The 14,844-nt window shown below is 38.9% G+C and overlaps 1 protein-coding gene and 1 pseudogene across 2 annotated transcripts in view; both read right to left on the bottom strand.

The window, feature by feature from the left end:
- The window catches only part of INTS4 (integrator complex subunit 4), a 112,023-nt gene that overhangs the window by 22,731 nt on the left and 74,448 nt on the right, over positions 1–14,844 (bottom strand). The window contains exons 12-15 of the mRNA XM_029207841.1: positions 14,403–14,545; positions 11,679–11,794; positions 9,108–9,241; positions 6,937–7,094 (exon numbers count right to left, since the gene is read on the bottom strand). Coding sequence (XP_029063674.1) covers positions 6,937–7,094; positions 9,108–9,241; positions 11,679–11,794; positions 14,403–14,545 — 551 coding nt within the window. The remainder of the gene's footprint in view (positions 1–6,936; positions 7,095–9,107; positions 9,242–11,678; positions 11,795–14,402; positions 14,546–14,844) is intronic.
- On the bottom strand, positions 554–2,405 carry LOC114886809 (annotated as a pseudogene). Its single transcript, XR_003791437.1, has one exon. The product of XR_003791437.1 is annotated as a cytochrome b-c1 complex subunit 6, mitochondrial pseudogene (transcript).

Here is a 14,844-nt window from a genome sequence, read left to right as displayed (position 1 = left end):
GAACCCTGATTTTGTTCAAGAGAAGGTGCCCCAAACCTAGTTCCAGATAGAGCCCAACTGGACTAAGCTAATTAGCACACATCATCTTCCTGGTTAGGTCACCTAGGTTGGCCTTATGAGTCCTAATGGAAGGACTTATATTCAATGCTTGAAGCAGGTCTGATGGTGGTCTATGAATCACTCATTTTCTCTTTCTCTCTCTCTGTCTCTATCTCTCACTAGACTGAACAAGAATGTTTTATAGTCCTGATTACCACTGGCAGTCATACTGTAACTCTAAAAGAAAAAAAGCCTTGGGATAAAGCAAATGTTGAGGACAAGAAAAATCCAAAGAGAGAGAGAAACTGGGTCCTTAATGATATAAATGAACTACTTAACCATACCATACTAAGAAATGCCTCTGATTTCTGTTCATATGAAGAAATAAATAGCCATTATAAGTTAATTTGAGATAAGGTTTTCTGATACTCACAATTAAAGCATGCTAACTGGATATAGGTATAGACAAAGTGATTGCAACCATATTAAATACATCTGCCTGTGGACAAGAGAACAGAAAGTGGTACACACACATGAAATAGTTGTGTTCAGGGCTGGGACTACTGATTTGAAGTATTTAATTTTTTTAATAGGTTATACATACCTAGCTATAGAATTACACCAATAAGGAATAGAATTCAAAAGATACTAAAGGATAGACAATTAAATTAGTCCACTTTCCTATACCTATGTGCTGCTAACCAGTAGCCTTTTCCAGAGGCAACTACCATACCAGTTTCTTTTAAATTCTTTTGGAAATATGCTACACATCTACAGAAAGTAATGTTTTTCTTTTCTTTCTTCTTCTTTTTTGGGGAGGAGAGAGAGGGAGAATGAGAGACAGTGCGAGCAAGCAAGCTAACAATCTCAGAAAAAATTCATAGAAAGCTGCTTGGTTTTTTAATGTATCAAAATTTCACATAGAAATGATAACTGTGGGAAACCTAAAGATCTGGCTCATGAGGGAAGTTAGCTGTTTCAGGGCTGGGATACTATATCAGGTTTCATAGCAGCCTGTACAAAATTGTCCATTGGACTAAGCCCCTCCCTCTTATTTCAGGCAACTTTCTGAGAGCTAATGCTGCCTCCTGAGAACCTTGATACAAGAAAGGAGATGCCCTGGAAAGGGGCAAAAATGAATTATTTCCAAAGTGACTGAAGAAATTAGGGTCTGTGGCTTATATACCGACTCTTTTGAGTTTTGGTGATTTGAGCTAATCCCGGAGAGCCTGCTCATGTGTGGGAATCAAGCACAATAAAAGGCAAGACCCTGCACTAGCTAACCATAACTGTAAAATCCTATTTTGGCGGCCAGCTGGTCTCTCCCTTTCGCATCTCTGATGTCTCTCTTGCAAAAGATGGCCCGGAATCATTCTACGTCTGAACCATTTCATCTCCAGAAAGATTCTGCCTTCTGCTACATTATAGAGAACACTGACCAGCTGACTATACGTTAGCTGACTGCCCCCATGTGTTAAGTCATTCTACCACCCTTGCCCTGTAGCATTTGTTCTGAATTGCACAAAACAAGATGCAACCCAACTAGCCATGGGAAATCTGAACTATTATACAAACAAAAATAGAAACTTGGCAGCCCTGCTCAAAAAGCTCTGTGTCCCAGTGTTTCCTCTCTGTATCTCTTTTTTTTTTTTTTTTGCTGACCACTGGGCTTTATTAAGATGGAATCACTGATAATTACACGGAAGCTACCTGCCTAAGCCAAAATCCTTGAGGTTCACATGAACTTAGTTATACAAATAAGAAACAAACGGCATGTTCAAAACCATAAGGAAATATCCCGACGCTCAGGTGATGAAGGCTGGGGTGAATGAATCGGCACACTTATTCCAAGCTTTAAAGAGTTTGTGGGCCACGCAGTGGTCCTTTGCATGCAAGAAGTCAAAGACCTCCTCTGTGCAATCCTCCTCTGTCAGTGACCTGGAGGATACATGCTCATCACAGAGCTCTAGCCGCTCCCAAGCCTTTACACATTTCTCCAGCTGCCCGCATTGCTCTCTCGCTGCTGTTAGGGGATCCACTAATTCCTCCTCCTCCTCCTCCTTCTCCTTGGGATCTCCAGACCCAGTCAGCATCGTTTGCTCATCCTCCAGCCCCACGTCTGGCTGCTGTTGTGGACTCAACATGAGCAGCAACAGCGACACCTATTCTCTGTATTTCTTTATGCCCACGATCCTCAGGAAGCCTCAGTTTAGACATCCATCAGGAGACTATGGACTCTTTAATGAAAAAGGTACAAAAAAGCACCTCCTATGTGCACTGTACTAGGTGTTTCCTTATTTGAGCTCATTTAATCCTTACAATGTGAACTGCAATTATAGGCATACTTCGGAAAATTGTGGGTTCAGTTCCAGACCACCACAAATAAAGCAAATATCACAATAAAGCTAGCTAGGCACGCAAGTTTTTTGGTTTCCCAGCATATAAAATTCATGTTTACATTACACTAGAGGTTATACTGTTCTCCACGGTGGCTGTACCAATTTACGTTCCCACAAACTGTAGGAGGGTTCCTTTTCTCTATACACTCTCCATCATTTAGTATTTGTAGACTTTTTGATGATGGCCATTCTGACCAGTGTGAGGTGATAGTATCTCACTGTAGTTTTGATTTGCAGTCTCTAATAATTAGTAATGTTGAGTACCTTTTCATGTGCCTGTTAGCCATCCGTATGTCAAACTATGTTGAATAAAAGTGGTGAGAATGGGGCTTCCCTGGTGGCGCAGTAGATGAGAGTCCGCCTGCCAATGCAGGGGACACGGGTTCGTGCCCCAGTCCGGGAAGATCCGTGGTGAGAGTGGACATCCTCTTTTTCCTGATCTTAGAGGGAATGCTTTCAGCTTTTCACCACTGAGTATGATGTTGGCTGCAGGTTTGTCATATACGGCCTTTATGATATTGAGGTATATTCCCTCTATGCCTGCTTTCTGTAGTGTTTTTATCAGAAGTGGATGTTCCATTCTATCAAAAGCTCTCTGTTATCTGTTGAGATGATCACATGGTGTTTATTCTTTAGCTTGTTAATGTGTGTATCACACTGATTGATGTGCAGATATTGAAAAATCCTTGCATCCCTGGAATCAATCCCACTTGATCATGAAGGATGATCCTTTTAATGTATTGTTAGATTTAGTTTGCTAGTATTTTGTTGAGGATTTTTGCATCTATATTCATCAGTGATATTGGCCTGTCATTTTATTTTTTTGTGATACCTTTTCTAGTTTGGGTAGCAGGGTGATGGTGGCCTCATAGAATGAGTTTGGAAGTGTTCCTTCCTCTGAAATGTTTTGGAATAGTTTCAGAAGGACAGGTGCTAACTCTTCTCCAAATGTTTGATGGAATTCACCTGTGAAGCCATCTGGTCCTGGACTTTCGTTTGTTGGGAATATTTAAATTAGTGATTCAACTCCAGTACTGGTAATTGGTCTGTTCATATTTTCTATTTCTTCCTGGTTCAGTCTTGGGAGATTGTACCTTTCTAAGAATTTGTCCATTTCTTCTAGGTTGTCTATTTTGTTGGTGTACAGTGGTTCATAGTAGTCTCTCATGATCTTTTGTATTTCTGTGGTGTTGGTTGTTAACTTCTCCTTTTCATTTCTGATTTTATTGGTTTGGGCCCTCTCCCGTTTTTTCCTGATGAGTCTGGCTAAAGGGTTATCAATTTTGTTTATTTTTTTTTAAAGAATCAGCTTTTAGTTTCATCAATCTTTTCTATTGTTCTTTTAGTCTCTTTTTCATTTATTTCTGCTCTGATCTTTATGATTTCTTTCCTTCTACTAACTCTGGGTTTTTTTTTGTTCTTCCTTCTATGGTTGCTTTAGGTGTAAAGTTGGGTTGTTTTGAGATTTTTCTTGATTCCTGAGGTAAGTTTGTATCGCTATAAACTTCCCTCTAAGAACTGCTTTTGCTGCATCCCATAGGTTTTGGATTTTTGTACTTTTGTTTTCATTTTTTCTCCAGGTATTTTTCTGATTTCCTCTTTGATTTGAAACAAGTCTTTGGATTTTAAATCTCACTATACCAGATCCTTCATGTCATACAGACTGTTTATGCAGAAACAGAGCAGTGTGACAAGATGGAAGGGCTGGAAAAACCTATGTTCTAGTCCAGGGCTTTGCTGTTCCTTGTCTTTGACAGTCTTCTCCCTTCTTCACTTGACTAATTTCTAGTCATTCTTCTGGTCATTGCTTAAACCATGAAAGGAAGGGTTAGGTGCCCCCTTCTGTCTTCTAGAAAACTCTGTACTTAATGTATTGTGTGGAAAGCACAATACTGCATTGCCTGTTTACCTAGCTATTTCCCCAACCAGGCTGTAAGATCCCTTGCAGCAGAGACTATGTCTTGTTTACTGTTGTGTCCCTTCTGCCTAGCACAATGCTTGGCGCTAAAAAACCATATAACAAATTAATGAACTCCAGTTCCCTCACTCCTTGTAAAAATTGGATAATTCTCATGGAATTGTTTTCAAATTCAATGAAATAATGTACATAAAACAGAAGAGTGGGCACTTAATAGACAGCAGCTCTTACTATGATCAAGGATAGTGGAGCCTTATAAAAGATTAAATCCATGCAACTGAAGGTGAGGTATGACCAGAAGAAAATGCCATCTATAAAAATATTAAAAGTCTTCATTCCTGGTTAAGCCATCATAACCAGAGTTTTCAACAAATATTTACTAAGCTCCTAAATAAGGCACCCAAAATACAGTGGTGAAGACAAAGTAGTTATGTCAAGTTCTAAAAACAAACCAAAAAAATCATCCCCCCAGGGTCCTCACTGAACTACAGCAGTGAGGTGAAATCTTATTTGGGTGACATGGCTGCTTAGATTACAACAAAGGACAATGTGTTTGACGGTGAAGTTTGTTTGATACTAGTACTAACAAGTAAACGGCCAGAGTCCTAATCAGAGAAACTTCTGTATGAAATTCTGACTAACATTTCACTTTTCAGCAACTACGGAAAAATGTAAATTCTGAAGAACCCCAGGGATCATCTGACGTACCTCCACTGATAAAAGAATCCCCTTCACTGCTGCATATCAGAGAGCAACAATTTTAGAGTCAAACAAAGCTAGATTTAAATCCCAGTTCTGCTACTTCCTAGCAAATTGCTTCATTTCCCCAAATTTCTATTTCTTCACTGTAAAATGGTTAACGACATCTAACTGCAATAGTATTTGTAAAACACAGTAGGTCATCAGTAACTGCTGCACCATCGGCTTTCCTTTTCGGATCTTTCACCATCCTGGCCACCTTTCTCAGAATGCACTTAACTAGAAACATAGTGCCCGGGACTGACCACAGCACTAGAACTGCGGTCTGACCAGCCCGAAGCCCAATAGGACTATCACCTCATAAAATCCAGATCATAAGAGTGACTCAAACCTGGGTGTCTACTGAGTACCTACTAATAGCCAGCACTGCAGGTGATGACCAAATTGGCTTGCTTTTGTGCATTTTGTACCTTCTCAGTGCCAACTGGATAGAAAACTGTCAAGGACAAAACTAAATGTTTATTTAGGTGTGGCTGAGTGGGGAAGTAGAGCTTTTTTTCCTGGGCTCAGGGCCAAAAACTTCAGTAGCAGTTTCTAAATTTAATCACGTTGGTGAAGGAGCAGATGAGAAAGAAAATGTGATCCAGGCATCACTTCAGGGTCAGCAAACTTCTTCTGTAAAGGGTCACATAGTAAACATTTTAGGCTTTGTAGTCCATATAGTCTCTGTGGTAGCTACTCAATCTACCACTGCAGCAATGAAAGCAGCCATAGACAGTACCTAAACAAATGAGTGTGGCTGTGCTTCAATCAAACCTTATTTACAAAAGCAGACAGATATTGTCTTTGCTAAAGGCAAATGGGGGGCTTCCCTGGTGGCGCAGTGGTCAAGAATCCTCCTGCCAAGGCAGGGGACACGGGTTCAAGCCCTGGTCCGGAAAGATCCCACATGCTGCAGAGCAACAAAGTCCATGTGCCACAACTACTGAAGCCCGCACGCCTAGAGCCCGTGCTCCGCAACGAAGAGTAGCCCCTGCTCGCCACAACCAGATAAAGCCCGCGCGCAGCAACTAAGACCCAACGCAGCCAAAAATAAATAAATAAATTCATTTTAAAAATTAAAAAAAATAAAGGCAAATGGGTTTCATTTCTTTTCAAATCATTCAGGACATACTAATAGGGCCTGGCAGACTCTGCTGATTGTTCTCGATATCCTTCTCTTCTTCCTTAGTAACAGAGTCACTAAGTGTTAACTAAGCACTGCTCACCCAGAACAAAGACTACCTTTCCTAGCTCCTTACAGCTAGATATAGCTATGTGACTTAAGTTCTAGTCAATGGGACACAAGTAAAATTAGAACATGCAACTTTGGGGAAGTGTCTTTAAAAGGGAGTGGTTGTAGAAATGATGCCCTTCTGCTCTTTCCTTTTTCCTAGAGGCTGGATTACAAAGGGGATGGTTAAAGTTTGGATATTCAGCCAAAGGCCACTTGATGCAAAAGATGGAGAAATAAGAAAGAATGAGTCTAGGTCATCAGCCATCTCAGCTCTGTCCGCCTATGAGAAACAATTAACCTTTTATCCTGTTTAAGCCACTGTTAGTTACATTTTCTGTTACCCTAACTAATATAAGGTAAGAAAAATTGAAAACAGGTTCTTTGTAACTCTTTCTAGTTTTGTACTAATCATCAATCTTGTCATGAACACAAAGCTTTTCTTTGTAATATGCTTAAACCACAATCTAATCCAAATAAAAACATCAGAAAATCCTGTCAACACAGTCAGAAAAACTAGCCTATAACCAACATTAGAAATCAAAAGGATCAAGCCAAGCATAACAACGTTAACTGTGTCAAAGGAAAGGGATGATCAATCCCCTCACCTGATGGTGAACTCTAGCAGCTCCTGAGTTCCTTGAGGGTCCAGGTGTTGAAGACTGTATACCCTTTCAAGGCTCTGCTGCAGGAACTGATGGGAAGGATCCTCATGAGGCATGATATTGGGAGAAAGAGCTGATGACACTAGTTTTCTACCTGGTAACTAAGCAAACACAGTGGGGTTACAGCACCATCAAATTCTCTGGCTTAAAAAAAAAAAAAAACCAACTTCTGTGGCTCAGTTTTTAGTAACACGAAGAAACCAGGAAAAAAATGTGAACCAAACAAAGAAATGGTAAAAAAAAAAAAAAAAAAAAGCTAGATAATTCTGTAAACAACCTTCTCCTTCCTCAGCTTAAGTGGGAGAAAGGGAAAGAGAGAGAGAAAACGAACATGGTCTACCGAATACAGCCACAGCTGCAAGGAGAAAAAGAAAAGAGAATGGTATAACATTATTTTCTATTGCTAACTGAAATAAATGGGCTAACCACAGAAACAGGACTAAAAATTAATCTGTAGTCACATTTATTTTTAACCTTTATTTGATCATTCACTTCATAGAAGAGTGATGATTTATTCCCAAATAAGTTTATATAGCATGTTGTAAAAATGTTTTTTATGATGATAATTATAATCCTTGTTCTTACTGTTAAAAGTGGCTACCTTTCAAGAAAGGGATGAGGAAGGGAGAGCAAAAAGGATTTTACTTTTAACTTTGTATCTTCTATATAGTTTAAATTTTCTAACCATGTACATATATTATTCTAAATAAAGTCATTTAGAGTTAACTAAGCAGGGATGAGTAAATACAAATAAAGAGCTTAGAAAAGTGCCTGCACACAGCATTCAGTAAGTGTTTGCTATTATTATCATTATGGTTCATTAAAATTTTTTTCTTTCTATATCTCTCGGTTTAAAAATAATAAAGAGTTTATTATTAAAAAATAAACTTGGGAGTTCCCTGCTGGCGCAGTGGATAACACTCTGCGCTCCCAATGCAGGGGCCCCGGGTTCGATCCCTGGTCAGGGAACTAGATCCCACACGCATGCCGCAACTAGGAAGCCTGTCTGCTGCAACTAAGACCCGCAACCAAAAAAAAAAAAAAAACTTGCTGAGAATCATAGCTTTATGTAATTATTAAGATATAACACAATCTTAACCTTGATTTAAAATATGTTGTTCTAGATTTCTTCTTCTTGCCTAATATAACATAATCAATAACCCAGGGACATTTTTTTTAACATCTTTATTGGAGTATAATTGCTTTACAATGGTATGCTAGTTTCTGCTTTATAACAAAGTGAATCAGCTATACATATAAATATATCCCCAAATCTCCTCCCTCTTGCATCTCCCTCCCACCCTCCCTATCTCACCCTCCCTATCCCACCCCTCTAGGTGGTCACAAAGCACCGAACTGATCTCCCTGTGCTATGTGGTTCCTTCCCACTAGCTATTTATTTTACATGGTAGTGTATATATGTCCATGACACTGTCTCACTTCGTCCCAGCTTACCCTTCCCCCTCCCCATGTCCTCAAGTCCATTCTCTACGTCTGTGTCTTTATTCCTGTCCTGCCCCTAGACCCAGGGACATTTAAAAAATGAATCTTCTTAAAAGATTCAGAGCAGGGACTTCCCTGGTGGCACAGTGGTTAAGAATCCACCTGCCAATGCAGGGGAGACGGGTTCGAACCCTGGTCCAGGAAGATCCCACATGCCTCAAAGGAATTAAGCCTGCGCACCATGACTACTGAGCCTGCACTCTAGAGCCCGTGAGCCACGACTACTGAGCCTGTGCTCTAGAGCCTGCAAGCCACAACTACTGAGCCCATGTGCTACAACTACTGAAGCCCATGTGCCTAGAGCCTGTGCTCTGCAACAAAAGAAGCCACCACAATAAGAAGCCCGCACACCACAACGAAGAGTAGCCCCGCTCTCTGCAACTAGAGAAAGCCCACGCAGAGCAACAAAGACCCAAAGCAGCCAAAAATAAATTTATTAAAAAACAAAAAAAGATTCAGAGAAAAGTACAAAACAATAGAAGAAAGCCCGAGAAAGATAATTAATGAACGTGCTTTCAGAGACTATACAGTCTGCTTTCTGCTACTTAACAACCACACGGGACTAAAAATCAAAAAACCAAAACGAAGAACGAAAGATGTTTTCAACATACCCTCAAGGCAGGAACAAGATGAGAAAGACTGTCTCGGAGGTAGGCATAGTGTCTGAAGGTATGATCTGAGAACAATGCAGGCATTGTTGGACAGGTTTTAGCAGCATTGAAAATAAGAACCAAAACTGCAATGTCTGATAAATAAGTGGGTTAAGTAAACTTGGAGGTATAAAAGGTTGAGCTTGGCCAGAATTTGGTGCCTTTACTTCTAACCCCCCAAATTCCTGTTAAATGACTACAATTTTCTAACAAAGAAATGCAAATTCAAAGAGATACATTACCTCACTCCAAATTACCCCAATTACCCCTCCAATTACCAAAGAAAGGTTTTTTAAAATAATGTCTGCTGCCGAGAATACTAACAAATAGGAACTTCTGGTACAATGCCTACTAAAGTATATACTGGCACAATCCCTTGGCATAATAATTTGGTACTAGATATGAGTCTTATGAATGTTGAGTAATTCCACATCTCAAAATCAAATGGCAGAGAATCATTTACAGTAGCAAATAATCAGTAACAACCTAAATGTCCAAAACCAGGAGAATGATTAAATAATTTGTGTTTCATCTACTTGATGGAGTATTACACAATAGTTAAAAATTATCTTTATAAAAGATTTTTAACATTGCATCATAAGCATTTTGTTATAAGTGAAAAAAGCAGACTCTAAAATGTATAGACAATACGACAGCAGCTATCTATCATCAAATGTTTGTTGATGAAATAAAATGTTAAAAAATAAAATGACAGCAAAATCCCAAACCCAAGCTTTTAAAAAGGGAGGAGGAGGGCTTCCCTGGTGGCGCAGTGGTTGAGAGTCCGCCTGCCGATGCAGGGGATGCAGGTTCGTGCCCCGGTCCAGGAAGATCCCACATACCGCGGAGCGGCTAGGCCCGTGAGCCATGGCCACTGGGCCTGCGCGTCCGGAGCCTGTGCTCCGCAACGGGAGAGACCACAACAGTGAGAGGCCCGCGTACCGCAAAAAAAATTAAATTAAATTAAAGGGGAGGAGGAAACACACCAAAATATTAAGTCAATTACACTGGCTATTAAGACTCTGGGTGTTACATATGAAATTTCCTCTTTCTACTTTTAAAAGTTTTCTTTCTATGTATATTAATTTTGTAACAGAGGGAAAATCAGAAATTAAAAACACAAGATAAACATACCTTCCAATCTTCTGTATGTATCTCTATGGCAGAGTGTGCTATTTGCCTACCCAGTATCCATTGTTCCCTTTTTTCTTACTAATAGAATATTGATTTTATTCCAAATATCCTCTAACTTCCTGCCTAGAACCTGTACCTGATGACTGGAGCTCTAGCAATAATTTTGGACAACTGAAAATGGAAGAACAGAAAAATGGAAGGAGCCTAGATCACCAAGAATAATGTGGAACTACTATACCAGACTGCTTACCTCCAGACTTCTTTTACATTGAGGAAAAAAAAAAAAACTGTAATTAACATTTAAGATACATTTGGGGCAATCTCTGTTATTTACAGCCAAACATATTTCTTAAATAACACAATTCTCCAACTACCCAGAAAAATATCTTAACATTAGGCTTCCAAAAATGTTTAGTATTTTTTTTTAACGTGAAAGGGGCTTCAGATTTCAGGGCACTTTAATATGTCCTGTGTGATTTGTAATAACACCTAGCCCACAAGTCTCTCTGATGAGCTGAATTTCAAATAGTCATAGTATTGCACCTTTAGAAGTAAGGTCAGGGATGTGCCTTTTTTAGATGTAAACACAGAGTCAGGCATTGGTTAGCACATCAATTACACAGATCTTTTAAAAAATTCTCCAAATGCCCTGTGAAAATAAAAAGAATTAAGAGAGAATACAATGGTCATCACAAAAGCCAGTTATTTGGCTGATCCCTGTATCTCAATAAATACCCCCCTAAACCTCACCAAGGACGTGCTATAGAGTGAAAAGAACCACGGGAGAGTATGGATGTACTGATGTAAATGTATTCCCATTACTGGAAAACAACCCGACGGCATGGCATGCTGCCCAAAGCTATCACAACCCCCTTGAACTTGTATCAGGGCTAGAGTAATCATGCAGCGTAGCTCAGCCCATCCCCTCCTTCAGGCTGCAGATCAAATTAAGCACAGAATAAGACACAGGGAAAAGTCCACAGGCTTTAAAACCAAAGATGTCTGCCTGGCTTTGAATCCCAGATTTGCTGCTTAGAGAGGTACTTAGCCTCTCTGAGCCTCAGTTCCTCATCCGTAAGCAGGGAATAATACCTCCTTCCAGGGTTGTTTGCAGATCAGTGATAAAAATGTATGAAGCATTTAAACAGTATGTGGAATGTAGTAGATGCTCAATAAATGGTTAAAAATTTAGTATTAGTATTAAATGGCAAAGTTGAATTACTGTGAATATAAGAATAAAACCTGAGGAAAATAACCATTAGGCTCCCTCAGGATATACTTTTAACTAAAAGAAATGAGAAAGAAAAATAACAACAAAACAAAACAAAACCCTCAGACCATCCAAGCTATACTGCAGAAAAAGATGCCAAAATTCCCTGCTAAATCAGCAGAGGATACAAGCTGGATCATCCATGTCTGGTTCAGCTGTGTCAAAAAACGGATGGGTGCTCAGGAGCTCAGGCACCAAGGGAAGCACCAGGGTTGGATGCCGACTTCCCAGAAACTTCAAGCATCTGAAACAAGCAAAATGAGAAACAAGCAAACCTCTTTTTTAAAAAGTACTGAGAATTGGAATCAGAAAACCTGACTCAGAATTACAAATTCTCAACCATCTACTTTTGTTACCTCTATGACTTCAGATAAGTCATTCAATTATTCCAGAACTCAAGTTAATTCATCTAAAAACTTGGTTATTATGAAGACAGAGAGCTGATATGACAGATATTACTACAGGTTATTTAACTAACAACCATTTCCCCCAGCTTCCTCGCCAAGAGAACCCTGATTTTACTCAGGTATCAGGTAAGTAGCAAAGTGCTCAATGAAGGTAGGCCTAGCCCAAGGGCTCAACCACAACTGGTCTAAACTCATCATGGCAATCCCAAGCCCATTTTACAGAGACTGCTTTGCAGGTAGTCAAGTAACCCAGTTCTGGTCAATGGGACAAGAGGGGAAGTCTGCTGCGGAGCTTCTCAGGAATGTTTTCCTAGTCAAATGAAGTGCATACAAATGAACATATCTATGAAACGGAAACAGACTCACAGATACAGAGAACAGATTTGTGGTTGGGAAGGGGGGTGGGGGAGGGAAGTATTGGGAGTTTGGGATTAGCAAATGGGAACTATTACATATAGGATGGATAAACAAGGTCCTATTGTATAGCACAGGGAACTATATTCAATATCCTGTGATAAACCATAATGGGAAAGAAAATGAAAATAATATACATATACGTATAACTGAATCACTTTGCTGTACAGTAGAAATTAAGACAACATTGTAAATCAACTATACTTCAATAAAATTTTTAAAAAAGAGAAGTGCATGGAGGGAATGTCCTTTTCTTTCTGTCTTAAGATATTGTCTTATCAGGTAGCCATATTGCAACTATGAAGAGAAAGCCAAGAGAACTGCAAAGAAGTCAACCAGAGTACTAGCCCTGTTAAGCTGTTGAATGACCAATCCGGAAATCAACTTTCTGACTTCTTGTTATGCAAAAAAATTAGACCTTACTGTTTAAGCCACTTTTAATCAGATTTTCTGTTACTTGTAGACAGAAGCATTCTAACGGATATCCTGGGTGAAGTTCTAGAATCAGAAGAGATCTGATCTGAAACAGGAAACTTAATAACTCTGTGGCCTTGAGCAGATATATGTTTACCTACAAATGAGATTAAATATAATTACCTCATACAGTTGCTATAAGGATTAAATGAGATAATGAGTGAAAAGTACTTAGCAAGGTGTCTGCCACTATATAATAAGAACTCAATTAACTATTAGTTAACTATTATTAATTGGCTATTAGTTAACTACTATGACTACACGAAGGCCCTTTATAAGTTATAAAGAACTACATGTGTGCTGGTATTTATGCTTTTTTGTTAATTTTAATTAAGTTCTGGTGTAGAAGGTGTGTTGAATTGAAAATAAATATAAACCTTAATTTAATGTTCTCACTGAGTTTATAATCTAACTGAGGCAAAGATGACTAACACTATAAGGTAATGAACTATCAAATGAATGATACCCTGCTTTCTACCTGTCAAAGGTAGAAGGGATCACTATGATCGGAGAAAGTTGCACAAAGAAGATGAGACTTCACCAAGGACTGGAGAATAAGAAGATCAGCAAAAGAGAGAAAACAAACCCCATGAACAAACTGATGGCTATATGGGGTATGAAAGGCATCACATTTAAAACATTTGATACTGTTAGGAAAGTACACTTTTCTCCAGTTCTGTCTTAAAGAACTTAATTCACTAGTTTTCTGACCTCTCTCAGCCCATTTACTCACTGTGCCTCAGGGGACATTGTATCCCCACAGCCCAAATGACTGAGTGCTCCTTGAAGACACTCAATAAATGTACAATGAATTGAGCTGAATTGGACTGAACAAACATGAAGAAATGGCAAAACAGAAAACCAGGTATCGAAAATGTTACCTAGAGCAAGATTCCCTGGCATTTTTAGTTCTTAGTATGTCTTCCAAGCACCTGATTTGACCCACAGTTTTTCGACTTTTAATAACAATTTTTTTTGAAAATAAATAAATCATATATTTGCAGTGATCTCATTCACATAAGCTCATTGAAATATGTGGAGTACAACAACGCACATTTTATATTAAATGTATGCAAGTAGCTCCTCAAACAGCAATTCATGAACAGTGTTAAGCTTGACTCTAGCCAGTAAAGCTAGAGGTAATCAGGGGAAAATATGATTGTGATTTTCCATCTAAAGACCAAATACTCACTCTCCCTTTAATCTCTACAATGATGGAAACAGACAAAGAGTGACTAACACTATATAAGAGGAAAAGGAAATCTAATCGACTCACCTCTGTACCTCCAAAACTTACCACAGGGCTTGGCACATAGTAAGCACATAGCAGGCACATAATATTTGCTAGGTGGATGGATGGACAAATGAATAACCTAAGGTGTGATATTCAATTTAGGAACCAGACTCTTGAGAGTAGTTATGTTGAATCAGGTTTCTAAATTGAAGACAAAATTGAAGGCCATACCCCAATCTATGATGATCCACTAAATAATGTCAACATTGTACATTTACCATATTATCAGACTCAGCGAACAAATGAGCAAAAAAAATCCTTACTTCCATATGGAGTCCCTATCAGTAGGGTACTTGGTTAAATTTTTCAGCAGCTCCACCAGTGCAAGATGAATCCCTTCTTTGGTTGAAACATTAGTGCAACATAAGAGTTCATGAAGAGCCTCTCTAATATCTCTGGATGAATCCTTTAAAAAAAGAAAAAGGTAATAATAATAATAGCAGTCACTATGGATTAGCTATTATGGAGGAGTATACAAGTTAAAGTGGGAGTACAGGGTAAAGAACTTCTCAATTTTCAGAAAGGGGAGGGGCTAGTGTTCACAAAGGAGGAAAAATTTGAAATGATATTTGAAGAATTCATTCATTTGTTCATTCATTAATCGGTACACTCAACATTTACTGAACACTTATTAAACAGTCAACATTTATCAGCACCTACTATGTACAAGTGCTAGGGATACAGCAGTAATTAAAATTGAATCCC

Source organism: Monodon monoceros, unplaced genomic scaffold, assembly GCF_005190385.1.
Source record: "Monodon monoceros isolate NGI ecotype Baffin Bay Population unplaced genomic scaffold, NGI_Narwhal_1 Super_Scaffold_7, whole genome shotgun sequence".
Classification (NCBI taxonomy): domain Eukaryota; kingdom Metazoa; phylum Chordata; class Mammalia; order Artiodactyla; family Monodontidae; genus Monodon; species Monodon monoceros.
This window is presented reverse-complemented; position numbering and strand designations above follow the sequence as displayed.